Source organism: Amblyomma americanum, chromosome 10 (assembly GCF_052857255.1).
Source record: "Amblyomma americanum isolate KBUSLIRL-KWMA chromosome 10, ASM5285725v1, whole genome shotgun sequence".
NCBI lineage: Eukaryota > Metazoa > Arthropoda > Arachnida > Ixodida > Ixodidae > Amblyomma > Amblyomma americanum.
In genome coordinates this window covers 92,827,125-92,853,012 of record NC_135506.1, presented here as the reverse complement: position 1 = coordinate 92,853,012, position 25,888 = coordinate 92,827,125, and the positions used below count along the sequence as shown (strand labels likewise).

The window sequence follows — 25,888 nt, the reverse complement described above, 5'->3', positions numbered from 1 at the left end:
CGTATGTTTCAAAATATTTATCTAAAACTTTATTTAAGTTAGGAAAAAATTAAACTCATCTCCTGAAGGCTTACTGTACAAACGGCCCGAGTAGCAGACAAATCGCCGCGGAGAGGCAGGGCTCTGACCGCAGAGCCAGATTTAGTATACCGAAGCGGAGAAGCAGTGGACTGCGCAGTTAGCACGCGTTCCCATCTAGCCACCCTACCCTGGTGTGAATTACTTAAGGCCGGCAGCAATTTTTCGCCAGAGATTCGACACAATAAAGATCACGTTTAAGGGGCTCAATGTTTTCAAGCAAGGCGAAGCGGCAGTGTATCAGAGGTTTTTGTTTAAGAAATCTTACCCGGGATAGGGCTGCATGAATCAAGCCCACAGGCGCAGTTAAAACCTATTCTGATGCGATTTCATGTTGTGCTATGTGCGATAAAAAATTACGCAATATTCATGCTGCGCTCCGTAAATTGTTAATGAGGTAGAGGCGTCAATGTTTTCGTAACATACTTTTGCCTACGAATGAAGCGGACGATGATTAGTAACATGAATCACCACATGAAATTCGCCTTTGCTTAGTGCCTAACTTATAATAGAACATATTCTTCAGCGCAGGATCAGTTTCGAGTTGAGCAGCCTAGAAAGGTGGCGACGTCACAAGTGGGCAGTTGCTCCCTTGAGACGTAGGACTGCAATATAACAAACGCTGCCACTTGTTGCCCTTCCGGCTGCTGGAGCGGTTTAGCGGAAGCGGATGAATACACTAAAACAGCAAAGCAGCGGTTACATTGAAGCTCTTGTATGCTTCATGCGAAATCATGTTAACTTGTGACGCCGCAACCAACGTCTGGCAGGTGAAACTAAAACTTGAGCTATAGATTGTGGGGTTTGACTTGGGGAGATAAGTACGTTCTCCCCACTCAATCGCGGCTGACACGGTTCAAAGCCGCCCGTACCCCACCCCGTGATCGCGTACGCTACTGAGCGCTCGCCGACCACGGCGGGCCTTGCTCTGGGGGAACAAAGGAACGACACATTGGCTGACACAAACAGGCATTTATTGCTACAGCAACCATAACGCCAGCTAACAACAAGGTACGCTAATGAATCGAGGTCGTCCGACTCACCAGCAATGTTCCGAGTGAATTTTCGCCCGCGCTAGGGCAAGGGATATAAACTCCGCAGGCCGGACGGGACGAGTACGGGAGCCTGTCTCCCCGTCGCTTCCTCGCCCCGCCGGCAAAGAGCGGAGCCCCGAGCGACACGTCCGCTCCAGCCGAAGATCCCAGCCGAAGCCCCCCTGCCCCCTCTCCCGCGCGCGGGCTTTGGCAGTCTCGCGCGCAGCGATGCAGCGATGCTTGCCAGTTAATGTAACTCACAAGGGAATGCGCTCAGCCTCGAAGTGAGACCGCCGCTGAACGGTGCCTCGCGCGAAAGCAAACTCAGGGGGCTGCAGGGCAGGTCCCCACATCCCCCCAACCTTAAATAGACCCACGCGCCTGAAGGTACATGCTATGGAGGAGTCTCCTGGTCTTCATGTCCTTGAGGAACGTCTTGCAGCGGAGGGCAACGTGACAGCGTCCACGCAGACTTCCGCGGTATTCCGAAGGCGGCGTGAAGGTCTGCGCTGGGACGACTCGCATGACCTGCGGACTACCGTGTCCGCAGGCCCGCGAATCGAAGGCCGGTGGTGAAACTGCAGGACAGAATCCTGCAGTAGTCGCCAGGGCAACAGCAGCCGGAGGTGACTGCTGACTGGTCTCGCCAAAGCTGCCCTGGATGGATGCGGCGAACAGGATACAGGCCGCTCCGTCGCAGCAGGTGGCAGCGAGACGATGTGCACCGGACAGCAAGCCTGCGTGGCTCCACCGAATCTGCAAAATTGCCGAAACGCTCTCGGCGTGCCTTTAACGTAGGTCACGGGAGGGGAAACGGCATCCGCAAAGGCCTCGTGGCACAGTGCCTAACTCGCTAGCAAAACGTGTCGGCGGCTGTGCAAACGCAAAGTTCGAGTGAACAAAGCCCTTTCTTGAGTTGAACGAGACTGCTCAGTTCTTGCGAGGTTACAAAAAAAACGGGCGGGCAGCATAGTGCGCCCCCTCTCAATGACACGGTCCGGTGGTCGTCTCTCTTTTAACGAAGTGCAGGCAGCTCCGAAAAGCCTCAGGCCTAACTACCGCTCCGATCACGACCGTGACCGCAACAAAGACCCGAAACGGGTTATGTGCGCGCAGCCGCGAGGAGACGTCAGCTTTGTGGGGTGGTCCTACCCCGCTCACTGCACAAAGCAGCTTCTGAGCGGTCGGCGCCCACCTAATCGGACGGTGTCGGAGCGCCCGGTGCCGAGCTGCAATACCAGAGAGCTCGTAGCAGCAGCCGTGGCCCCAGGCCACCCGGCTCCCGGAGCCGCGACTCCCAGAGTCTAAAAAGAGACAGTAGAGAAAATATATACAGAAACTCGGACCACCCACACGGCTTCCGTACTCACTCGCTTCGGTCTCGGCGACTCCGCGGGCGCTAGGCCTCGCGCTCCCTCGATACGGACCAAGTGATTCTCGCGAAGAATCTCCAGGGGAAAAAAAATGTGCTGAGCATGTCGGAAAGTTCAAACATGCTGCAGCGCAATACACCTCGCACTCAAGAAAGCATGCCGCAGGTCCTAGCGATCAAAATTCCCTCTAGGCCTAGCACTTGTCAAGTCCGGACATAGAGCGTTCCTCGAACTGAACCGACAGTCGTTCAATGTTCCAAGAGCAGGCCCCACGTTGGGCGCCAGATTTGGAGGTTGAATTGGGGAGATAAGTACGTTCTCCCCACTCAATCGCGGCTGACACGGTTCAAAGCGCCCCGGACCCCACCCCGTGATCGCATACGCTACCGAGCGTTCGCCAACCACGACGGGCTTTGCTCTGGGGGAACAAAGGAACGACACATTGGCTGACACAAACAGGCATTTATTGCTACAGAAAAAATAACGCCAGCTAGCAACAAGGTCCGCTAATGAATCAAGGTCGTCCGACTCACCAGCAAGGTTCCGAGCGAATGTTCGCCCGCGCTGGGGCAAGGGATATAAACTCCGCAGGCCGGACGGGACGAGTACGGGAGCCTGTCTCCCCGTCGCTTCCTCGCCCCGCCGGCAAAGAGCGGAGCCCCGAGCGACACTCCGCTCGGGCCGAAGATCCCAGCCGAAGCCCCCCCTGCCCCCTCTCCCGCGCGCGGGCTTTGGCAGTCTCCGCGCAGCAATGCTGGCGCCCTCTCTTGCCAGTTAATGTAACTTACAAGGGAATGCGCTCAGCCTCGAAGTGAGACCGCCGCTGCACGGTGCCTCGCGGGAAAGCAAACTGAGGGGGCTGCAGGACAGGTCCCCACAAGATCGAAAGATATCAATTGCAAATTATTTATTGAGGCCTGATCGTACGCATCATTTTGTAGGGAAAGCACACTACGAAGAATTTTGTGTCCCCTCCCCTTTAAACTCAGCGCCGCCTCCCGGCTGCCTCGTGGCGTAGCCACGAAGGCGCGCATGGCATTTCGGCTGGAGGTGTATATAGCCGCTATTTGTATTCATGATGTGCGTAGTGCTAAAACTGGTTGGTGGGTGGGACAAATCGAGAGGTCAACAGTAGTATTTCGAGCCTGCAAATCAATGCGGGTTGCTGTTGAAGCGTACCAAGCAAGCTCAACAAAAAAATGGCGGAAGTATTGTCTCCAAAGTTAATGAGATGCATGCTATTCGTATTCGCTTGCAGTATGATGCGAAGCGCGTGCTGTATGTAGAGTTCAATCTGCCTTCTACACGAGCCCTAGTGTGCTTGCATCTAACTTCTCGGTTTGTTCGTATAGCATGCTCCTTGATGGGCTTTCCAGGCCACACATGGCAAGGTTTTTCAAAGCGGTATGAGGAGCTTCGCGGAAATATTAGTGTGCGGTAGATTCACTAGGCACACGGACATGCCGCGGACAAGCCACCTGAATTGTTGGTTAGAATCAAAGAGCTTCAGGTTTATGCTGAATTCAAAACTGCTTGAGCGGATAAAGACAGGCGCGCCCGTCAAAAGACCGCTACTGGCGAAATCATTCTGGTCATTCGCAGACTGGCTTCATAAAAGCGCGAGATAATTGTGACAGTTCTTAACTTGGAGCAGATACATCTGTGTTGTCTACAAGGCGATCAGAGTTCAACAAGAGTCAGTGCCACAATCTCCACAGGAGCTTACATCAGTGGCATGCTTTCTCAACTCTAAGCAGGCCTGCAACTCACATCGCCGAGACTGCCGTAGTTCAAAGCCGCGCTTCCACCCGCGAAGAAGAAAACCGGCTGCAGTGTGCCCGCTGGTATGATCACGACGTTGTCGCCGTGCTCGTAGTACACTGTCGCCCGGCCGATGCGGAAGAAGGCATTCGTTTGGTCCGCCCACTTTTGGTGAGCCCTTGCCATTCGGAACTTGAACCATTGGTGGAGGAAGCGCGCGGTCGGTGTGATGTCCTCGAACCCGGCTGCACGCAAGGAGTGGCGGCCAGAGAGTCTTTCAAGCGCATACCAGCCCTGGACTGCTAGCATGATGCGAGTAAAATACTAAAACGAGCTTGAAAGGCAAGAATACGTTGATTCTCAGGGTTGATTCTCAGAATACGTTGATGCTTGCATACGGGTCGATCCCCAAGCTTGAAGGTCGTGAGTGATTACAGTTTCCTCTGCGCACACTGAATGGAATTTTAATATCAAGCTGGGATCACGTTGCCTGAAGCTGTATTTGTGTTGAATCACATCGCATTCTCCCAAATGTCGTTTCTCCTTAAAGCCACGGGTAGATTCCTATACAGGTAGGGATTATAATGAACTAATAAAATTTCAGCGCAGATCATGTTGGATCCAATAGAAGGAAGAATAAGGACTTTTTCAGTGGACAAAACAGTCTTCGAGGTGAGAAGCCTGCACGAGCACTATTCCAACAGCAGCATTTTTGCTAGGCATTGCTGGAAGCCCATGTGTGACTGTTTGCTCTTTTTTTCAAAGAAATTCGCTACTTCCGTGGATGAAAGTATTCGATAACTGAAAGGCATTTTCTGAGGCTTTTAATGTTGTGCAAAATATGTACTGAAGGCACCCTTAGTGCCAATTATAAAAAGACGTGAAGATAAGGCGGCCAATTATAAAAAACCAACGCGGATGCCGCGCTGCTCAAAAACCAATATTAATCATCAAGACAGCCGCGGAGCAATAAATTAGGTATTCTGGCGGAATCGCGCAGTAAAGAACCATTTGGCTTAAATGTGCTTACTCTGAAGCTTCGAATGCACCACACTCTACGATCGGTTCAGCAATTCTTGAAGTTATGCTTTTCATTGTACTTCCTATTCTTTGAATGACGATACCACAGTCACATTCATATTTATTTATTAACCTTTCCAGATGCTATGCAGACAACTGTGTACGTAGTTAGTTCGCAGCTTTTTAATGAAATGTGCAACATCTAGTAAACATTACTTTGCTTTAAGGAAAATGTTGCTTTTTTCATAGCTCACACAGTGCGCTTCCCGATAGGTGCTATCGAACAGATTAAATAATGCTTCTCAAAACTCTAGCTTGGCAGCACATTATCGGATATTCATGAAGAGAGACTTTTTCACAAGTTTTGCGTGTTGTTATTTGCTAGCATCACATGATTTTTTGAACCACAAATGCTTCCAAGAAAATCATAAAATTGTGCTTTGCGATGGGAAAATAAAGAATAGGGTTTTTTGATGTCTAAATATACTCGTTAAGCGAAAAAAAACTGTCTTGAATTGGAAAAAGTAAGACGCCAGAAACTTATTGCCACTAAGAGTTTCGCACGAACTGCGTGATGCTGCACGGGGGCAAATGAAACGGTTGGCTTCAGCTACTGACCATAGTGTTGGTTTACGAAAGCTTCGTCCAGCCTCTGGCCAGGGCATCCAATGTGGGCCTGTATCTTTTCCACTTTTCGCACGGCAACATTGCGTGCTGGGCCCCTAAGCCAAGTGGAGCCGCGCAAGGTCCTCCGGAATGCGTCGCGGACCTTGGAAAACATGACCGCCGCTTGTCTCAGAGCCCTCGCACTGACTCCTGCACGGACCCATCAACGGTATCATGTAGGTGCAGTTCAGCAAGATTTGCGCCTGTGTAGATAAAAGCGTCATGACCACAACAATTACTGCGATTAAACAATTTCCGACAAGGGACTATGCAGCCAAAGCAAATGAGAGTTCGTTAACGCGAAAAGCGATACAGAACCTTCTGACATACGACATTAAAATACTGACGTCGTGATATAGTAAGTGCTTTCTTGTATTTTAAGCGTGCTGGAACCTGAAAATGTATTTATACTGCTATGCAGTGCAGAAACACTTTGCTGTAAAAACCTGGCAGACGTTACTAGTGGACGTTCCTGCTCCGCTGAACTTCATTTCCAGCTTACGTTCTTTTTAAAAATTTTGAAAAGGAAAGTTTTTTAAAATTCTCTGTCATGGTGCCAAGGAGCTTTGTGACAAATGCTTAGGGACGAGGGGCGACTAAAAATAGCGGCGTTGGGCGATCATGTAGAAAACAGAGCATAAACTGACATTACATGTCTAGGAAACTACAGAGGTTGGATTCTGTGTCATGTTGTCGTTCTAGCCAAAATTTGAACAGGCAGAGATTTAGAACGTGTTACTGCCGAGCATGTGGTTCTAGCTTCCGAAGGACCGTTTCTGAAAGACACAGCCCTACAAAACAAATTGTTACCGGGGTGCTCAGCGAAGGCGTTCTTATACTGATGCGAACAGACTTCTGTTGACTCCCTTAATTTAAAAAGGCCTCGTGCACACAAGAACAGCTATCACGAATCGTGTTGGGATGTAGCTTTGGGCGATGTCACAAAGGTCGTTTTTCTTGTAGGCTTCATAGCTGTTTCTCAAAGCTGCCTGCGAAATACGCATTTCAGTTGAAATGCTCTTACTTTTTCTCTGAAAAAGCCCGCGCAAATACACGCGTTCATATATCTGACTCTCAACATTTAAGATTTTGCGACTGTCTTATAGAAAATATCTTTATCCTCCAGAAAAAGATATTAAACTTGATAATTCGCGATTTCAAAAAAGTTTTTTGCTCTTTTTCTCCGTCATGTCGATCGGAAAAGTTAGTGTACCTTTATGTGTTCTCCGTTTCGGGCACTTGCAAAATTCAATGCCCTGAAGTTTTCTTATCAGAAACTCAGGTCTTGTCTTCGTTTTGGAATTCGCCCTCGTTTGTAATTTTTTTCAGCCACTACGGCTTTTCCGGTAGGGATGTTTTGATAAATGATAAATGAAACAGTTTTCAAGTTTTCAGACACTTTGGCGGCGTTTTTATAAAAACAGCATGTTTGGAGGTTTGTGTACCTTTTTCGTGAATACTGTAAAGCATAACCAAAATTTTCTATAGGTGTTAATTAATGGCAATTACATAACACGAACTAGAATAAATAGCCTATAGGGCGTTGGTATTTTTCTGCCGAAAAAAGGCATTCATATGTGGCATTTTTATAGCATCAACAAAGATAAAATCCATTAAATTTAGTTTTGTTGGAAGCGCATAATGTTAGTTCAAGTAATGTAAAGCGTTAGTTGCTACTTTCTTACAAAAGTGCAACGCTTCTCGGATAGTAGATTTTAAGAAAAAGGTACATTGATAGAAAAATAAAAACAAAAATAAAAATTATAAGCAAATACTTAGTTTTGAGCTCTGATCCAACCTGCGTCTATCTTTAAGATGCTTTGCGAATTTTATAGCCATAGCTTTTGTTACAACTCCTGCACCACCAACTTTTGAAACTGACTTTCAAAGTGTCACCCCACCTTAGCGTTCAGAACGCAATGAAGATTACTTGCTTCGGAGAATGTAGGCCTTCTTTTCAGCGGTCTGTAAAATCTGAGGCACACTTCAGTGAAACAGCATGAAGACTTACTGGATCTGAGAAGATGGCTGGTGATGGCAAACTCCATGATCTCGGAGACATGCTCATAGCAGATTTCCTGACGAGAGCGGTTATTGGACATGAGCACTAGCTGTCGTCCTGACGTATAAGGAGTGAAGTACTCGATAAAGCACCACGACATAACGGCGCGCAGCCCACGTGGGCCCCAGTCGGGGGCTGCTAGCAGCTCTGCTAGGGCTTGAAGGAGCTCCTTCTGGAAGCGGATCTTGGTGTCGGCTTTGTACGTTCCGTTGGTGTACTTGGCGAGCAAATAACTCCAGCGGGCTGCAAAGGAAGAAAGTATGGTGTGACCACCATCCCGCCTATTACACGAGTGCCATTTCGCAGCTGCATTTGTCTTGGAAAGTGACTGCCCAGAATGGAAGGGTAATGACTGCACTATGCGCATCGTAGCAAAGCCAAGAGGAGGGCACCTAGAGACCGATAAGATGGCGGCATTAATCATAGCTCATCAAGGACGAGCGGCTTATTTATGAAGTGGTGGCTTTTTTATGCGTTCCTAAGTGCGAATATGATATGACGAGCTTAAAGATCAAATTGCCTCTCAAACCAAACCGGTAGAAGGGAGATCAGCTTGATATGACGAGTAATGCTTCTTGAACGTTCGACCGCTACAATACACTCCATTTTGAGGAGAGGCTTGGCTAGCCACAAGACGTCGCTAAATGTCACCCTCGCCACTGACTGAAATTGAACATAGGTGAGCGGATATGGGTTCATTGTTCTACCTTTCACCTCTCGTCCGGCACTGGCTGCCTTTCTTGCCCGCTGAAACGTAGGCGTCACTGGCCTCCGTTGTCTTTCGCAGATACACCGCCAGCGTATTTACGTGAGTTGCCTGATTATGTACATAGACACGGCTACGAAACGCGGTAATTTTAATCCTAATTTTGATCGGCCTCAATTGCCGCATCATTTTCACGTCATGCATTGTCTCAAAATTGCAAGAAGCGTGTTCATAGCAAGGTCGAAACCCTAGTCGGCACCTTAGGAAAGGAATACGGCTCCCTTTCTCTTGGAATGGTCTGAGCGCTCACAGAAAGCATATCCAACTGACCGAGCAGCTGACAGCCCCACAGCGCACATGTTGGAATCCTTTAGAGATGTGGAGTAAAGGCATCTTATTTTACAGCCTAATGAATTTTACAGCTGAACACGCGATTCTTTCAGTAGGCTAGTCCAAGCACTTCTGCGTGCACACACAGAACTTTCGGTGCTATTAGATTGCCCTAAGACTTTGGAAAAAATATCGCCTCCGACATTGGGGTTTGGCAGAGCTGGGCTTGGAAAGTTCTCGCACTGATCACAGGAGATAAGGGGTGCAATGGGACGCAGGAGAGCAGGCATTTCATGTCCATGAAATGCAAGTGTCCGATAATTGTTACGTTAGGTGCACCCATTGCCGAAAGTCGTCAGGTCCTGGTCGTCGTGTCTTGTGGTCGGGGCTGGGGACGGAGCGGGAGAAAGCGGCTTGTCGGTTTTGGTCAGGTCGAGGAAGGGTTGAGCCAGGCGGCCTAGTCTAGGAGGTACCCTCAGCCGACGACGAAGACGAGCAGAAGGGGGCGATGCTCGAGGGGCCAGGATGAAGATGAGGGACCCGCACCTCCCCCAAACGTTACGATGTGACAAGCCAAGAAATGGGACATCATGACAGGTGAGAATATGATTTAATGGCTGCGGGTCTAGCGCGAGCGCTCCGCCCGTGCCACTGCCCTCTTCTTCGTCTTCGTAACAATACGACATCGGTTTCACGCTTGATAGTTCGGTGGTTGCGCCTCCCGTGAGCCTCGCCTTCCGAGTCCTTTGCACTGTAGAAGGACCGCAAGTACTCCACTACGCAGTTCAATATAACACGTGGTGTGAAGATTTTCTTGCAACACGTCGCATTCTGTAATCGTACAGTGGTTAAAAAGGGACCAGAAAGTGGTGGTGCACTTATAGTACACCGCTTTGTTCACAAAGAAGAGAAGCGTACACCTTTACACCTCAATGCGGCCTCATTTTTAAGTTGAAGCGCATCAAAGGTACATTGCCTTGGCTTCTGTAGCCCTGACCTGGCTTCTTCTTGCTGAGATTGATGACAGACTCCAAAAAAAAAGTTTTTCCCGCTCAGAGAAGACCGCACTCACCTGACGTGACATGCGGCGCCGTGTGGCTACCCATATCTTTAATGGCTCCGGTCATGAACGGGGTGGCCTTCTTCACGTGTCTTCTTACTGTCGTTACAACTGTGAGAGTCACAACAAGAGATACTACTTGACACGGATGCCACAGGAACCTTCGGCGAAGAAAATTGGAGACTGATTTGCGCTCACTTCATTGCGAATAATTTGAAAATATAGGTACGAAGACATTCACTATTGACACCAGTGCCATTTTTTCCATTACCACCTATGCTTCAATAAAATCAACAAAGTCTAAGGAAATGCAAGTTGCACCTTCGCTGCTGATTTTTAGCTTGAAAGCAGCCAGAATAACGTCTTCAATACTGAAGGTGTCGCGTTTACTAATATGCTCAATTCTGATTCATCAGTCTCTGAAGGGATCACCAAGTGACTAGAGATTGTGTGCTGCTTAAGGCAATGCTTGTTGGCGTTAAGCTTATGGTTAACGCCCGTTCTTTCCCACGGTAGCATAGATTCACGGCAAACTGTGATGAAGTCGAAGGAAAAATGCATGAGAGGCAGCTATGCTGAAGTCATGTAATAAGTTTATAGTGTAGCGCCTCTAGACAGACATTAACGGCATTGATTAACCCAGTAGCGATGCATAAATAAAAACTGGAGGGGACATTTAAGCGCCGCATTAAGGGCATGAAGCGATAGGTAAGCTGGTTATTGCTCATATATGCAGAACTGTTTCTATACTTAACATTCGTACATCCCTGGGAGTCGTCGTACCACGCCTGGTGAAGTGGTGCAGCGATTCAGCAATGTGTCGGCACCCTGCAATGGTAGGCACTGCCATCGGTGATGTGTGTGCCACCTAGGTTGATCTTCGCGGGTAACCTCTCGCTGTCAGTCATTAAATTAATGCCTACCACAATGCGTAGTTCACTCACAAACCGGTGGGCAGGTGGTTATGACGCCATAAGTATGCGTGACTTAGATTGCGCACGTAACTCTTCGTTTGCTTCTCTCAGAATTTTTCGTGAAGTGTTCGCTAACGATCGACGACGCTGGACATTCTGCGACAAGGGCTTCTTACGCTGTCGCGTTAAAATTAGTCAAAACACGTACAAGCTGCGCCTCCGCAGCTAAATTTCAGAGATAAAACTGTCCTTTGGGCACTAAACGGAAAATATTGTTTTTCATGCAGAAATGCATTTAACGGTCACTATAATGGTACCAAGAGCCGATTAGATCAAGGATTTACAGTGACAGCTTCCGGGTTCTCTTGCGACATGGTCTCGTTCGCGATGATGTGCCTACGAAGCGCGGCTGCGAGACGAGACAACACAGGAATAGGCCGATGGAGCAAGCGCGATGTGAACAGAAGTGAGTGCCCCGAGTGGAAGCGGAAGCGCAGTGCGAGTTGAGATTTACGGAACTAAAACGCTTGAAAATCTGGGAAAACTGTTTTTCCGTGTTTTCCAATCTCCAGAACGAAAAAGAATAACAAGCGGATTTGAGGAAGGGAAATGGTGCAGGAATTGTCTCACGTATATCGGTGTACACCCGAAATGCGTCCTAAGGGAAGCGATAAAGGAGAGAGTAAAAGAGGAAAGTGCTGCTGAAGTGGAAGGCTCAAGATTAATTTAGACCACGTGGGGATCGTTAATGTGCAATGGCATCGCACAGAACACGGGCGCTTTTGCGTGTCGCCTCCATCGAAACGCGGTCGCCGCGGTCAGGTGCGGACCTGGGAACTGCGGCTGAGCAGCCGGGCTTCCTTACCCCTGAGCAACCGCAGCGGCCTCTTATAACGAGCTCCAAATTCAGCGACAGCCAAGGAGGTAGCGATTGCGCTTGCCGCCTTGAACCCGAATTGCACGGTAATCATCACAGATTCGCGTCGAGCCTGTCAACACAACCTGGCTGGCGAGGTTTCAGCTTGGGCCTACCATATTCTGCATCTGGCAGTAAAGAAATCAGACGCTTCACCCAAACGCATAGTTTGGACTTTGGGCCATCTGGGCCGCCGCCCGAGCACCTGAGCACCTCGCCAGGCTCCTCCGGCTCAGAGATTAGGCAGCCACTTCTGCGGTTCAGGAAAATTCTGTAATTCAACTGCTAACGGCATTGGCTTTTCCCGGTCGCTGCTAAGCGTCTGAGTAAAGCCGATCAGCGAACTCTCAAACGCCTGCAGACCAACACTTCGTTTTGTCCTTACTCCGGGACCCCGCTGGACGAGGCCGCTACTCGCGCCCGTTGGACTAGAGCCCTTTGATAATCCAGCCCCCAGAAGTTGAGCAGGGCTGCCTCCCAATACTCTCGGGACGGGGAAAGGTTTGAGGGAAGGGAAGGATTCTTCTGACAGGCTCAAACTATTTGGAGGTTATCGGATACTTCCGCACAGTGTGGGCAGCTCCCATCAATTTTCGTGTCAAAATGTTTGCTATCGCAGGACCCAACGAAGTGTGTGTCTGCAGGTGCCTGAGAGTCCGCTCATCGGCTTTACACAGGCCCTTAGCAGGGACGGGAAAAATTCGATGCCGTTAGCAGAATTGCAGAATTTTCCTCAACCGCAGAAGTGGTTGCTGAATCTCTGAGCCGGAGGAGCCTGCATAAGGTGCTCAGGTGCTCGGGCGGCCACGTCCGCAGCCTCGTTACCTCTAAGGCCCAGATGGCCCAGAGTGCAAACTATGCGTTTGGGTGAAGCGTCTGATTTCTTTACTGCCAGTTTCAGAATATGGTAGGCCAAAGGTGAAACCTCGCCATCCAGGTTGTGTTGACAGGCTCGACGCGAATTTGTGATGATTATCTTCGAATTCGCGTCCAAGACGGCAAGCGCAATGACTACCTCCTTGACTGTCGCTGAATTTAGAGCTCGTTATGAGAGGCCGCCGCAGTTGCTCAGTGGTTAAGATGCCCGTCTACTGAGCCGCAGTTCCCAAGTCCGAACCTGACCGCGGCGGCCGCGTTTCGATGGAGTTTTCACCACCGCCAACCGAGGCGGATTGACGGTTCAACCCTCTTCTGGGCTTACAGAAGATAAAGGTCCATAACTGGCTCAGTTTGTTGTGCACACCTGAAGAGCCTTGAAAAAAAAAAACACTGTAGCCGACTGAAATCTGCATGTCAGCTAGCGTTTTACCCGCTGCAGTGGTTCAGTGGTTAGGGCGCTCGTCGACTGAGCGGGAGGGCCCGGGTTTGAACTACATATTTCGATTGAGACGAGACGCAAAAGGCGCCCGTGTGCTCTGCGATGACGTTGCACGTGGAAGAACCCCAGGGGATTGAAAATACTCCTAAGTCCTCCACTACGGCAACCTTTCTTCCTTTTTTCTATCACTCGATCCTTTACCTATTAGCTTATGGTGCGGTTCAGGCGTCAACCTAGACGTGTGGGACAGATCCTAATGGGTTTCGTTGCCTCAAAAGCCAAAAAACGAGCTAGAATTTGTATTTTTTCACTCAGCGTGACTTAGGTGTCCACCTACAGACAGATCCATTAATGCGCCTGTGCTTTCCTCCCAACCAAACGGCGGCTTATACCGCGAATAAGGCAAGAGTGGTAACGTGACTAATTTATTCCGTGCAAGTGAGCACTGTTTGCGCAGAACGATCACTACAAACCGCTGATCGCTTAGAGCCTGCCGCTGCTCGACAGATTCATCACATAAGCAGCATGTAGGCGTCCTTGGAAGAAGAAAATAAGGCAGTCTAGTTCCCACAGCTTTATTCGCAGTTGACCACCTGATTTGAGGAAGGGTAACGCGCATTATTGGGTTACTTTGCGGCTGAACAAGTGGACAAGTCCACCGCGCCGGCATTCGGATTAGAAAACTTTTATTATCGGATTCAGTAACAAGTCGGTTAGTTGACCTTGCCAGGTGGCCGTCAATGCAGACTGGCGGCGACCTCTTGGGCTCTTGTCACAACCTGTATTCGTGTTTCCAGGTCGGAGCTTAGCAGCAAGGTCGCCCACAGAGCCGCGTATGGGACCCTCTGAAGCGCTGTTGGTTGTGGATCTATCGGACAGTTTCAGAAGATGTGGTCTACAGAATTCTTGATAATTCTCATGGAGGTGGAACATATCCCGCCCTTGGCAAAATTTCCCATGGCTTCTTTTGAAACGTTCAAAATCCCTTTCGCTCGCGGGTTCGCCAGCGCTAAGGCAACTGCCGCTTTTTCGGCTACTTTTGAGGAATGCGTGTGTGCAATCGCGTTCGCAACGAGTTGGCCTTCCTTGGTCACCGCGGCAATCGCTTGCACTTTCACGGGTGTTGGGTAAGCGGCCGCGTCTACGTAGACTACGTTCGGTTGGGTGTCGAGTTTCTTGGCTAGCGCTTGCGTTCTTGCCTTGCGTCTTCATTTTTGGTGACCGGGCTGAATGTTTTTCGGAAATGGTTTTACCGTGATTGCCTTTCTGACGATGGGCGGGATTTGGCGGGTGTCTGCGTTGCGCAGTTACGCGTTTATTCTGGGCCTTTCTAAAATCGCTCTACCAGTACTGGTGCGAGCGAGCCTGAGCTCTTGCACTGTCCTATGGGCCTCAGTCAGCTCGTAAAGCGTGTTGTGTATGCCAAGTTGCAGTAGCTTGTCAGTGGAGGTGTTGATGGGTAGACATACGCTGCCTTGTAGGCCTGCCTAATGAGAGCTTCAATTTTTGTGTAGTGATAGCTACACTACGCCACCTCTTCGACCCTTCAGCGTGGCACCACTTGAGCTCCGTGGCGGCGCCGTTGGTCACTTGATTTGATCACGTGGTGTGGCCGTTGGCCACGCGGATGATCACGTGTTGCGGAGCAGCTGCTGCTGCCGGCGGCGCTGCGCGAAACGACCGCAACAGCGGTGCTCATGCGCCGGGTCAAGTGGGACGAAGATGAAGAAGGAACGCCCAGCGAAACGGAGAGGCGAAAGACTCACTTTGAAATTCGACAAAGCGAGTTCCACTCGGCCAGATGCAGCTATAGCGTCACTCCAGGTTTAACTAGAGGTAAACCACTGCCATTTTTTTTCCGGCTCTGTGTGATGATCTCTCCAATGATTCAAATGGAATTGTCTTGTCTGACGACTTCGTCTTGCGCTCCTACAGTTACGTTTTCTTTCGCAAGGTTGGATTTCAGTCCTGTTTAATGTCTCTTTTAATGAGAGCTCCGATTTCGAACTAGAACATCCTAATCCTAGAGTTTTGACGTAGGCCTCTATGGTATCGACTGTCCGTTGTATTGTCTCTTCTATCTCCCAATCATTTGCTTTAGTGATCCAGAGGGTTGTACCGCCGGAATGGAAAGTACGTCTTAGATTTGGGATGGCCTCAATATGTTTCGGTAAATCTACAAGTGCAAGGTTAAATAGGAACGGCAAGAGTACCCAGCCTTGCGGTGTTTCCCACGACACCCCAGTGAATGGTATCCGAGAATGTGCCGCCGAACGATATTTCTGTCGTCCTCTTGCCCAGAAACGATCGTATGTACTTTAATATTCTGTATCCTGGATTTAGCTTCGATAGGTTAGCGAGGATGACCTCATGTGACACGGTGTGAAACGTTTGTACAAGTCTTATCTGAGGACCGCCTTTGTGTCCATGCTTTTGAGGATTACTGTTTTCCTAACCTGGAGGGTCACGTCGCGCGTGGACAGGCGGGCTGTAAAGCCAAACATGGAGGGGGACACGAGTTTGTTATTCTCTGCGGATCCTTGGAATCTGTATATAACTACTCGTTCCATGTTTTTCACTTCAAAAGATGAGCGGGAGATTGGTCTTAGGTTTTCGGCTTTTAGCTCCTTGCCTTGTTTCCGTATAAATATGATTTTTGTGTGTTTCCATTCTTGGAGATTTGTCCCTCTTGCCAAAACTTGTTGATTAGGGCAGTTAGGGTCGTCACTGACGAAAAGTATAATTTCTTAGCATTTTGTTGAGACTCCATCGGGTTCCGAAACAGATGTCTTGCATTAGCGCATGGTCTGCCATACTTGTGCCGTGCTGAATTCTTGGTCTAATTCCGTATTCGGCTCGCCCCTGTACCAAGAAAGAGGGTGAGTGGGCTGCGTGTGGTTTAGATGCTTGAGTCCTTGATTTAGTCTCCTGTATTGCCTTCATGTTGGTGCACAATTTGAGTAGGTCTATTGCACTGAGCAAATTTTGTAGCGATAGCTGCACTACGCCCCCTCTTCGGTCCTTCAGTGTGGCACCCCTTGAGCTCCGTTGCGGTGCTGTTGGTCACGTGAGTTGATCATGTGGTGTGGCCGTTGGTCGCGTTGGTTGGTCACGTGGTGCGGAGCAGCTGCTGCTGCCGGCGGCGCGGCGCGCAAAAGCTCCAACAAACAGCTGTGCGCATCCGCCGTGTCAAGTGGGGTGAAGATGTAGAAGGAACGCCCAGCGAAAAGGGCGGTTCACATCCAAGCGATTGAGCGAACTCAGCGACCAGCGGCTCGCCGCAGCGATGCTTTTCGCAAGGTTCCGTTTCACATGCGTCGCTCCAGAGCGTTTACCGCCGCTGCAAATCCCAGCGTTGCTGGCAAAGAATACGAGCTCGCGGTTGGTTCAGGTGTTTTGCAACCATCAACGTGGACAATGTTCATGCATTATGTTGGCAAGATGATCAAATTGTGTTAAGAAATAAAAAACTCTTGTTTGTTAAATATCAACTACTTCTTAGTTTGATGCCAATAATGTCATTTTTTTAGTTCGTACGTGCGTGTCGGAAGCACGAGTAGTAAACAAACATTGTCTTGTCCGCACGAATCCTCTTCTTGCCACAGTGGCTTTTCCGCCGTGCAGTCATTGATCAGAGGACGGAGCTATCGCGGTGTCGCTGCGAAAATTTCCAACTTGGAACCCCTTCGCTCTGGCCGGCCGAGACGCCGCGACGAGTCGAAAGCAGGTTTTTACGTTGCGACGACAGCGTTCGCTGGCATTTTCGCTTGCATGTGAAACAGGCTAAACGGAGCGCCGAAAGACTGACTTTGCAATTCCACTCAGCGGGCTCCACTCGGCAAGATGTAGCTATCGCGTCGCTCCAGGTTTAACAAGAGCTAAACCGCAATTTGTCTGGTCGGGGGGGGTATTGAGCAAGTGTCACAGTAGGAGCCAGGTGTTTTTCTTACACAGATGCCGGTTCTTCCTGTCGCATACCTGTCCCCACTGCTGCCTTTTGGGATGGAATACATACGCTTCTATGTTCCTTTCTAGTCGTGTTATCCTATTTCTGAGGGCGCGGTTGCATTTTGTAGCGATAGCTACACTACGCCACCTTTTCGACCCTTCAGCGTGGCACCACTTGAGCTCCGTGGCGGCGCCGTTTGTCGGTCACGTGGTTGTTGACGTGGGTTGATCACCGGGTGCGGCCGTTGGTCACGTGGGGTGGGGCAGCTGCTGCTGCCGGCGGCGCGACGCTGCGCCGTGTCAAGTGGAACAAAGGTGAAGAAGGGACGCCCAGTAAAACGGAGCGGCGAAAGACTGGCTGTGCAGTTCCACTGAGCGAGCTCCACTCGGCCAGATATAGCTATCGCGTCACTCCAACTTTAACCAGTGCTATACCACCCCCATTTTGTTTGTTTTTTCCCACCGCATTTGGCCGCGAGGCAAAAAAGAAACTGGCAGATACACTTAAGATTGCTTACGTGTGTGAACGCGAAAGCATTACTGTTCATGGGTGCATTGCAAGCTATACGCAATGAAAAATTGTATGTGCTAATGCGAAAAAATTACTGTCCCTGTGTGCGTTGTACACGATATGCAGTGATAAATTGTATGACACTATCCGGAGCGCTCTATAACAAACTTTTTCGTCACACTTTTAACACGAACGTATGAGAAGGCATACGATTGAAGGTACACTTGTCTTCGGTTCGAATTCATGTCGCAAGTGAGCCTTAAACTTGAGTTGCACACGTAAGCTGTATGCTACGAGAAATTGTAAGACACCAGCCGGAACGCTGTGCGACAAATGATTGCGTCCAATTTTCGCACGAATGTTACGAAAGCTCGCGCCGCATGGAGGTTGGCCTGTGGCGAGCGTACATCGATGAACGAGATATGATTGTTCGAAGTGGTGGCACTCGGCTTGCTGCACACGTCAAGCGGCTTCTTGATGACGTCAGCTTATTTTTCTTAACATCGATGGGCTGTTTTGTACCATCTGCGAATACACACACTCCCTCCACACAAAAACACATACACAAGCCACCGGCTTTTCTCCTAATGGGACTAGTAATACTTTCGCATTGAAATATGAACGCGAAATAAAAGCTTGAGTTTACAGCTAGCGCTCACATTTTTCACGCGATAGCGTTAAAGATCCCTATAAGCGGAGAACCCGGCGTCGTAGTTTGCGTTGGCGTGTCGGGAAAATATCGTTTGGTGAGACGATTGTGACGGGACACCGGGAGCTGCGGACTTGGAAAGTGATTGAAACATCAGATAAATTATGATTATAACCTGGCGACATGTCTCAAAGAACAGATGACATGTAAGAATGTACGGTACATTATTTGCGCTGTAAATGAGAATGGGAGGTCAAGCACCCAGACACCCTACCCCGAGGCGATCGAGGCACGTTAGTTGCACTTGTTTAAAGGAAGGCCTTGTGAGTGTCCGTGGTTGCAAAGTGTCTGTGGTTGCAAGGCTATATGCAAAAAAGGACCAAAAATTAGAACGGACCTATTACAGTTGTTGTGTCATATCCTTAAGGCGGAGCTTAAACGTCCTTCTAATTTTTTCTCGACTCGCTCCAGGAATCCATCGAAACAGTGATTCACTTACACGCCTTTCTTTTCCCCAAGTTACGCGCAGTGTCTAGACTGCGAATTAGGCTAGAGTGGGAACTCGACACTCTTAATGACTTCGTGAAGGCAGGCTCTAGTCCAGTTTTGCTCACTTCAGATGCTATGCAGCGTACTATAACCGATTTGTAATTTTTTCTTTTGGCAGAATGATAACGATTACAGCCTGTCAGTCGCCCTTTGAGCACAACTTGCTGCAGAAAGTGTAGCGGTTACTAGATAGCAAACAGAGTTTCTGAGTTTATTGAAAAATATATGCGAAATTTACATGTGGAAAAAGAATACAGAAAGGGAGGTCCCAAACTTAAGCACTGTAGCGGGACCGCTCTCAATAAAACACAAAGAACCACAATAAATTAATTTTGCTCACGCATCGATAAAAAATGTTAATTAGCACTATTTAGACCAAACTAAAAATATTTCTAAAAAAACAAATGCAATAAACTGCAAGGATAGAGTAAAGAACAAATATACATAGAAACTATTGATACATCAAGAATCAAAAACGAACGATTCAAGTTTGCAGTGAAACGAAGACACAGATGACTCCGTTTTCTGAATACAAGGTATTAAATTAGGCAGGACGCAACCGTCCAAATTTCGTAGTTAGAACTTTAGGTAGCGGAAAATTATTGTGCAATGCAAGCCACGTGGGGTTGTTTGTCAGTTCTTGGATGCGTATCTACTAAAGTACGTTACGATTATTGATGACATGATAAGCCAATACACATAGATTGAATTTTGTGAGGTCTGAAAAACGGAGAATGTTAAGTAGAGAGTACAACGCTGTAATGCCTGCGCTTACATTTTTGGTCGTAGCCATGCAACGCGGTGACATTCGTCTGGTTCCTAAAATTGGGGAATATGAAAAACCAGCCTGCGAAGTGACTCCTGAGAATTCGTGGTCCATCGCTTTGGCTCAGCAATTCGTCGCGTTTCCTGAGCCATGTTTCCAAGATGTCGCTCGTCCTGAACTGCACAGGATAATTAATGAAAAAAAGACTGAGTTCCTGCTTCTTCACCGAAAACTGGATGACATCGCGAATGCCTATTCAATGCTACACTTTTGCTTGACCTGTTTCCTTCCGACTCGACTGTCGAATAATTTAACCACTCTTTCCAGGAAACCAGGCTACTTTGAAGCCTTATCGGTGCGTACACAATATTTCCATCTTTAGGACTTACTCCACACTGCTCCCTTACATGCGTTGTGTTAAATAGAAGCACGAAGCAACAGCAATATGTTTTTGAGCTGAAATTTGTTGAGTTGGCAACAAGATATGGTTTTTAAGAGTTGTTAGAAGATACTGCAAACATCATAGAACGGCCGTAATGGCTACATGGGAAGTCTTTTAGCTGCGCCATACTCCCAGTCGATTTTGTATGCTGCATGGCGATCAGCAGATCCCCTAGCTTGTTTTGATGCTGCGTCCAGGTGGTACACATTAATGCTTCTAGAACATTACAAGAAATAACCCTGATTTCTCTGCCTCTCTCGCCGCAGCGACATATTCGGTGCGGGGTAGAGTAAATGTTATGTGTCTCAGGTCTGGGAGTAGTGGCGGGGTCAGTGTGCAAGGGCGCCGTGCTCTGAAGCGTCCTCTTTGAGTTGAGTGCATATATCTTCACACAAAGGTGCGCGAAGCGCTGCGATAACATCGCAGATTGCAGGAACACAGGTTTGACGTACCGTTGGAAAGCTGCCGTACGTGCCATTGCTACCTTATAGCCGTTCTTAAGCGTTAACAGCTGAGGGAGTTTACTTCCAAGTCGTAGAGCGGGGCACTGTAGCGTTCGTGGAAGTAAAAAAAAATTCACTGGGTGGATGATGGGAGTTCATCACACCTTCAAGAGTTAAAAATAAGGCACACACCACGACCCAAACGCATACTCTTTAGCTTCTCTAGTTTTGACAAAGGCTATGCTCTGCAAATGCAGTAGTAATGACGGAGGCACTTCTTTCGACGCCTCCTACACACCGTTCTCTGTCAAATGCAGATATTGGCTGGGGCAAAGTGCGACGGTAAGCCCGGAAAACCGCAGTTACCAAACTTACGACTAGAGATTACATTGAAGCGTTGCGTGCCAAGAGAGTTCATCAAATATCCAAGTGAAACCAGGATTATTGTCATTTTGATAGGACTGTGCTTCCTCGCAGTTCGGCGGCTGGATAAGCTGAAACTACGGTCGCCGCTGTTGCATCTCTGGGTACAACGCTTGACTAAGCAGAGCTAAGTGAGCTGCCTTATGTAAAATGACGCAGTGAAGTAAAGCCCAAGTCTGTAATGCTCCTTTCAAATACTCAGTATAAAAACTAGTTGTAACCAGCTATTGTGGCAAGTAACGCAGTTCTACGACCTGGTTAATTTTTACATGGGGTCAATGCTGGTAGGTGGCTGGACGTGTATTGTTGTTACTCTGGATATAATGTAGGAGATATAAGAAACGCAAAGATAAATTGATTATAATTGCATTAAAGACACGCGGTAAAGGTAGGTGTTATTTTACGTCGACTGGTGTCAGTGCTATTCAGTTGTACTACTGGAATTTGGAGGATTACTATTTACCAGCAGTAAGCGTGGGAAGGTGAACATTTGGGCCGGCTCTAGTTAGCGGGTTGTGCTAGTTAGAGGTTAGTACTAGTTATTGATAGTCCTATTTAGTGACTGTATTAGTTACGACGAGTACTACTTAGCAACTTAAGTAGGGAATGTAAAGTGGAAGTAGGTACTAGGTATTTGTTAGTGCTAGTTAGCGGTTAGTACCATTTATGGGTAGTATTAGTGGTTTTACTGTTTATCACTAGTTCATGGTTTCTGTTGGTTAGCGTCCAAAGCTAATCAGGCTTTGAGCGACGCTCTAGTGGAGGAGATTTGGATAGGTTTTTCCACCAGAGGTTCTTTAAAGGTGCCCTGACGTCGCATAGTACTCGGGTCTCTAGCATTTCGCCTGCATCGAAATGCGACCGCCACGGCCGAGGTCGAACCCGCGCCTTTCGCGTCAGCAGCCGAGCACCACAACCACTGAGCCACCGCGGCTGATACTGTTCCACTAGTTAGGAAGAATACTAATGGGAATGGAATGTCAAAGTATGAAATGTCGAAGTGGGAGTTTGTACTAGCTATTGGTTAGTGCTAGTTGAAGGCTTTTTAGCGGTTGCATTAGGTAAGGATATTTAAGTTACGCAGAGGGACTCTGCACAATCAGGGTATGGGGTGGGGCCATGAAAGTGGTCCCGAAGAAGAAACAGAGAAGCAAAGGGGCGATAACACTGACGCATTGGCATCACATAGTATGAATCGTGCGCCCCAATAGTCTTTTAAGGAGACAGACTTTAACAGCTCATACTCGCGGTGACCGTCCGTCAGTTACATCGCCACGTAGGTCACGTGGCCTTGTGAGGGAGCGCAACTACGGACGCGCTGCGCATCGCAGCGTGATGTCACCGCTTCCTCTGCCATGCTCGCGCCAGCTGCTATTTTTCTCTGTCGTGAAATGAATTCAAGCGCGGCAAATTCAAATCAGTGCGATGCGTCGCAAACGGCTTTCGCCTTCCCGCAGTTAAAAGATATCTAAGTGCCTCCAAAAATTTTTTGTTCAGATTTTGCTAGCTCTCAAGAATTCCTGTAACATGGGTCCTAGGACAGTGGCAACGCAGCGAACGTACACCCACCTCCATGGCTCGTTTTCCTTCGATGAAAGAGGTGTCCAAGAGCTTGAAGTCGAAGACGGCGGGGAACCCCAAGTCAAGAGCCAGTCGCACCATGGTCTCCACGGGATCCACTTTCACGGGAGCCGTCAAGTTGGTCGGGTCGAGGTTGAGTGATGTTAACCACGGCTCCAATATATCATTCTGCGGGCGTTCCGCAAACGTTACTGTGAGCAACAGACTGAATAGTGTGAACAATGAAGTGTCCAAGACTAGGCTCACTGCTCTTTCAGAAAAAAAGGCCGACCAAAGTATATCAAGGAAACCTGCAAAGCGAATTCTCCCTGGGATACGCATCTCTGGCATCACGTCATGAAACCAAGCACATTATTGAGACCGCCGGTTTCCAGACCCATCTTCACCTTGGAGAGCCACTTCGATACCAATGGCATGGTGCTAAAGGGTGTTACGTTTGGAGACGCCAACATGCCAATAATATTCAAGCCACTGAGAAGCATCAATAGACAGAGGCTTCAAAGGGCCGTCGACGTGGTTGTAGCGCCACGAGTGCAGGTTGTGGCGTCTACAAGGGACCTTTCCCCCCCACCCCCTTGCTGTTTACGGGGTGAAACGGCCCTTCACTGCCTGAGAACGGCTTTGGTGAACCTGTCGTTTGTTCTCAACGCCGGACCCACCCGGAACATAACGACGTCTTTCTCCCGGAGGGGACGGCGGGGGAGCCGGCGAGCGGCGGGGCTGAAAATGAGCCGTGGCAAATGCGGCCGTGTTTGACTAAGCCAACGACGCCGGAATCCTTGTGCTTCGAAAACAACCTTGTCTTAGACTAAGTGCTTTTCCTTATACGTGGAACCTTCTGCAAACTGCAGTGGCAACCTTTAGTTCCTACGCTAACGCTGTGAAGTGCAGGTGACTGACCTTCGACGCTGCCATGGGACCCCCTTCGGGCTATTCATCACTGCTGCCTGGACAGCGCGGACCATAACTTGCCAGAAGTGGCAGGAGTGTGTTGTTGGGGCCGTCCTGGAAGGCGGACCCTAAAGACTGGAGACGTGATCGACGTCGCAGTGATTGGACGCATTTTTAATGAACTAAATTCCCCAACTAAGGACCTGGGGACAGCGGACCCTATTTAAGCAGCGATCTGGCGTGTGATCAGCCAGCTCCCGATTCACTCTTTCCAACTATGTAAAAATGTAAAAAACCCTTTCAGTCTCTTCTCCACCTCGAAGACCCTCTCATCTCTTCGTCACCCCACAACCGCAGTCTCCCGATCCGGAACCCGGGGACACCGACCTTGGCGAGAGACGCCACAGGCGAACCAGGAGCCCGCATCTAACAGCTGGTGGCAGCGGTGGGATTGAAGCGCGATCCCCCAACACCGGTGGCCTGCTACGGGATAGAAGCCCCACACCTAACAAGGGAAAGTGTTCTCGTTTACCGGACGGCATTGCACTGTGAGAGGAAGCGGAGCGTGGATCTGCAAATGCACACAGACAATAAATTTCTGAGAGCGCTCACTGGGCAATCCACATCACCATGATGGCCAAAGGCTGCGTATGCCAATATATTCGCCGTTGGCTGAATCCTACTTTTACATAAAGACATACTACGACGCAGACGTCGTTAACATTCAAATCAATTACAGAAAGAGAAAGGCCCCCAAAAAACTTCTTTACAATGAAAAAGAGCAAAGTAAAGTCTATTAGGAGGCCGTAATTCTGTCCAAAGCTAGATTAACCAAGTCCGCCTGGTCCGTCAGCTAGCTCGATGCTAGCCAAGCCCGCTCCTTTGAGAAAGCGTGCCGTGGACGAAAAAATATCTGCATGAGGCACTCGCCATCATATTAGACTCCAAAAGAAATCCGTGGTTTCATTAGGAAAGGAGTTAGATTTGCAATACAGCGCTGCACAGCTAGTAGTTCACTTCTCTTCAGTGACAAAAAAAAAGAAAGGACTTCCAGCACAGGTCCCGGCGGGTAGCCAGCATGTAGATTGATTCTAAGTTCACAAAGGAGAACAGAGCGTCAGTTGTGTGTCGAGCACGCTTGAGGGTACGAAACTGTGAACTTGCGAGGAATGTGGCGCGATAAATTATAATAAGTGTATAATCGCTGACTCTCGTCCCTCGGTGTCTATTCGCTTGTGAATAAAAGTTATGATGGCTTAATGCGTGTCATCAGAACACATGGTATAGACTCACGGCAGTGATCAACAAAGCAGTATATGACTATGCAGCTTATGGCACAGCGGCATGCCACGACCGCGCTGCCTTTGAACAGCAGATCCATGCAAGAGCTGTTACATTGAGAAATAGTGCGACGCCCACGCTAACGACCACTACATCCACTCCGTAGAGAGTTAGCTAAAAAGTCATTGTCTTCTATAACGTCAGAGGTGGTGCAATTCCCGACAGACTGGATGTAAGGCGAATCCTGCCTGCACAAAAACACTCGCACTATCACATATTGATCTCACTCACTTTGACTATGACATAGTGATAGTGCTAGTGCTTTCACTCGCACTATCGCGCTATCACGTTTCCTGGTTGAGAAGAAGCGATGGAGAGTTCTGCATCGCTCTTCCTTTTGCCTCCATTTCACGGGCTTATTCCGACGTCCACCTGTTTCGTAAGACCAGACTTAGAAGATGCTGATAAGACCAGATTTAGAAGATGCTGAAAAGCATCCCATGCAGGAGCCCCCATATGCCTCAGGGCTCAAGTTCAGATGAAAAGCAATGTCATCACCGAATAGGACAATGTTGCGAAAAAGAAATCATTCTTTTATATGTCAAGCGCGGCATTATACCCACAAGCACCAATTAAAATCGCAAATCCCTCGCAGTGGCCAAATATCCTTAGGTCCTCGACATTATTCACAATTATTGGTTCCCCTTAGAAATTGAGTTTTGAAAATATTGTGAGTCGCCGCTTAACTTCGCGCATGCAGAATTCGTGAATCGCCGTCATATACGTCAATTCATATATCACATGTAAGGACAGTTTTATGACGACTGTTTTAGAGCGCATGTCTTAAGAGCCTATTCGTGGGTTGATCCACTTCGCCGTTGCCGCCGTCGATGTAAACGAGCGAGCTAGAGTACCGTCGCTCGCGCTGTCGTCCATCACCACTGAATGAGCGGAGGTAGGGTGGCTATTGGAGGGGAGGTCTGTCTGCGGTGGCGCGCACACATGTTCTGCATCCTCGTAGTCGCGCATGCTCCGTTTCGTTTTAGGGCAGTGCTGTGAAATGTGCTACACGCGTTAGATTATCCGCGTCGGCCACGCCACTCACAGCGTTGTCCTCGTAGTATAAAACGTCTGCTTATATCATACAACACAAAATGGTTTCAGAG

The 25,888-nt window shown here is 48.7% G+C and overlaps 1 protein-coding gene across 1 annotated transcript in view; it reads right to left on the bottom strand.

Moving 5' to 3' along the window:
* Positions 1-25,888, bottom strand: part of LOC144108552 (neprilysin-1-like) — a 78,499-nt gene that overhangs the window by 13,460 nt on the left and 39,151 nt on the right. Inside the window, exons 6-11 of the mRNA XM_077641760.1 lie at positions 22,539-22,718; positions 19,671-19,839; positions 10,103-10,201; positions 7,944-8,237; positions 5,885-6,082; positions 4,256-4,491 (exon numbers count right to left, since the gene is read on the bottom strand). Coding sequence (XP_077497886.1) covers positions 4,256-4,491; positions 5,885-6,082; positions 7,944-8,237; positions 10,103-10,201; positions 19,671-19,839; positions 22,539-22,718 — 1,176 coding nt within the window. The remainder of the gene's footprint in view (positions 1-4,255; positions 4,492-5,884; positions 6,083-7,943; positions 8,238-10,102; positions 10,202-19,670; positions 19,840-22,538; positions 22,719-25,888) is intronic.